Source organism: Bombus terrestris, unplaced genomic scaffold, assembly GCF_910591885.1.
Source record: "Bombus terrestris unplaced genomic scaffold, iyBomTerr1.2, whole genome shotgun sequence".
Lineage (NCBI taxonomy): Eukaryota > Metazoa > Arthropoda > Insecta > Hymenoptera > Apidae > Bombus > Bombus terrestris.
Window position 1 is genome coordinate 5,361,583 of NW_025963552.1, and position 1,565 is coordinate 5,363,147.

The 1,565-nt window shown below is 62.5% G+C and overlaps 1 protein-coding gene across 1 annotated transcript; it reads left to right on the forward strand.

Moving 5' to 3' along the window:
• Positions 1-557: 557 nt before the first annotated feature.
• On the forward strand, positions 558-1,097 carry LOC105666809. The gene is made up of 2 exons (XM_012318995.1): positions 558-811; positions 911-1,097. Exons 1-2 carry the CDS (start codon positions 558-560, stop codon positions 1,095-1,097), a joined length of 441 nt encoding a protein of 146 aa, XP_012174385.1.
• Positions 1,098-1,565: the final 468 nt, after the last annotated feature.

A 1,565-nucleotide genomic window follows, 5' to 3' on the forward strand; every position in this document is an offset into this window, starting at 1 on the left:
GTCGGCTGACGAAGTAGGATTCATGGCCGTCACAGGGGGAGGAAGAGGGAGAGCTAGGCGAAAGAACAGAAAGCCAGCAGCGCAGCCTCTTCCAACGGTCTATGCGCCGTCCGAGGGCGCGAGATCCGAGGGATGGGTATCGCCGTCTCTGCCGTCATCGGCGCTGCGAAAAGGGGTCTCGGCACGCGGGGCGACGGCCGGCAGTGGCGGGTCGGGGATAAGGATAAGGACTTTCGCGGAGGTGGTCGCTCGGCACCCGGTGCGTCCCCGCACGGGAAGAGAATCCATGCGGGGAGCGGGAGGCGGTGACGGAGCGGGAACTGTCGCGAAAGGGAAGGGACGTACCGCCAGTGGCCGGTACACACGCGGGAAGAAAGTACCCGGCCTTCCCCTCCGCGGCCGACCGCCACGATGTGCCGCGGTATCGCTCACCGTGAGAGACGGCTCGGGTTTCACATATAGAAAGGCGATGTCAATAGTGAGGAGGGAAGTTAAGCTCTCCGAACTTGACATCAAGCAGCTGAGAATCAAGAAGGCAATCACGGGGGCGATGGCGGATGGCGGCCACGCTGAAAGACTTAACCGCCAAGGCAACCGTGCCGCGTAGGACAGCTGAGTTAAAAGAGACTGGATTGGAGGACTCGGTCACCCCAGAGGAGGTGAAGGCCGCCATTGCCGAGGCCGGGGGCTGTCGCGCCGACGAGATCAGTGTGGGTACGCTACGCTCCTCGAGGCCTCGGGTGGGTGTAGCTACGCTGCCCGGTAACAGCGGCCGGGAAAATCAACAGAGGAGGGGGCGCCCGATCGGGAGGTAAGATCAATATAGAGGTTGATCAACGGCGAGGGCTTCCCCTCTCCTGGCGCTACAGCTCCAGTGCTCCAGGTGCATGGAGTTGGGTCACATGCGCAGGGACTGCAAGTCGGTGGTCGACCGGTCGGAGCGCTGCTATCGATGCGGGGCAGAAGGACATCGTACCAGGGATTGCTCGGCGCGAGTACCTAAGTGTCCGGTGTGCACAGACATGGGACTGAACGCGTCACATCGCATGGGGTCGCCGGCATGCAAACCGCCGGCCCGTAAAAAGAAGGCCGCATAGGAGGCAAGGACCATTCCAGGCGATGGCGGGGACGCGGCAACGAGGAAGAAAACGACGCCGCTGTCTACTGGCCCCGGGAAGGCCAGAAAAGAGGATGGAGAAGTCAGATGCACCGACTGCGAGGGGAACAGCCCGGAGGAGGCTATGGAAACGGAGCCTTCCCCGACGTGAGTGGAAGAAGAGGAAAAAGACAACTGCTCCTGCAGTGTATTCCTAACCGCGCTCGCCGTGCCCAGGACTTAATGTTCCAGAGCCTGGTGGAGCGGCGGATTGGTTTGGCAGCCGTAGCCGAGCCATACAGAATCCCCGACGCGTCACGGGGCTCTGGGGACCTAATCGGCTCGGTTGCCATATTCTGGAACGGGAGCGCGGGAAGCCCTTCCTGCTCGGTGAGCGAGCGGGGACGGGGCTTCGTGGCCGCGAAATGGGACGACCTAGCCGCGGTGGCAGTATTCGTGTCACCCAACA

Bases quoted from the DNA above. Each gene is read 5' to 3' on its own strand.
- LOC105666809 (XM_012318995.1), top strand. From the start codon at position 558: ATGGCGGCCACGCTGAAAGACTTAACCGCCAAGGCAACCGTGCCGCGT. The intron at 812-910 runs GTAAGATCAATA...TCACATGCGCAG, and splicing joins AGGGGGCGCCCGATCGGGAG to GGACTGCAAGTCGGTGGTCG.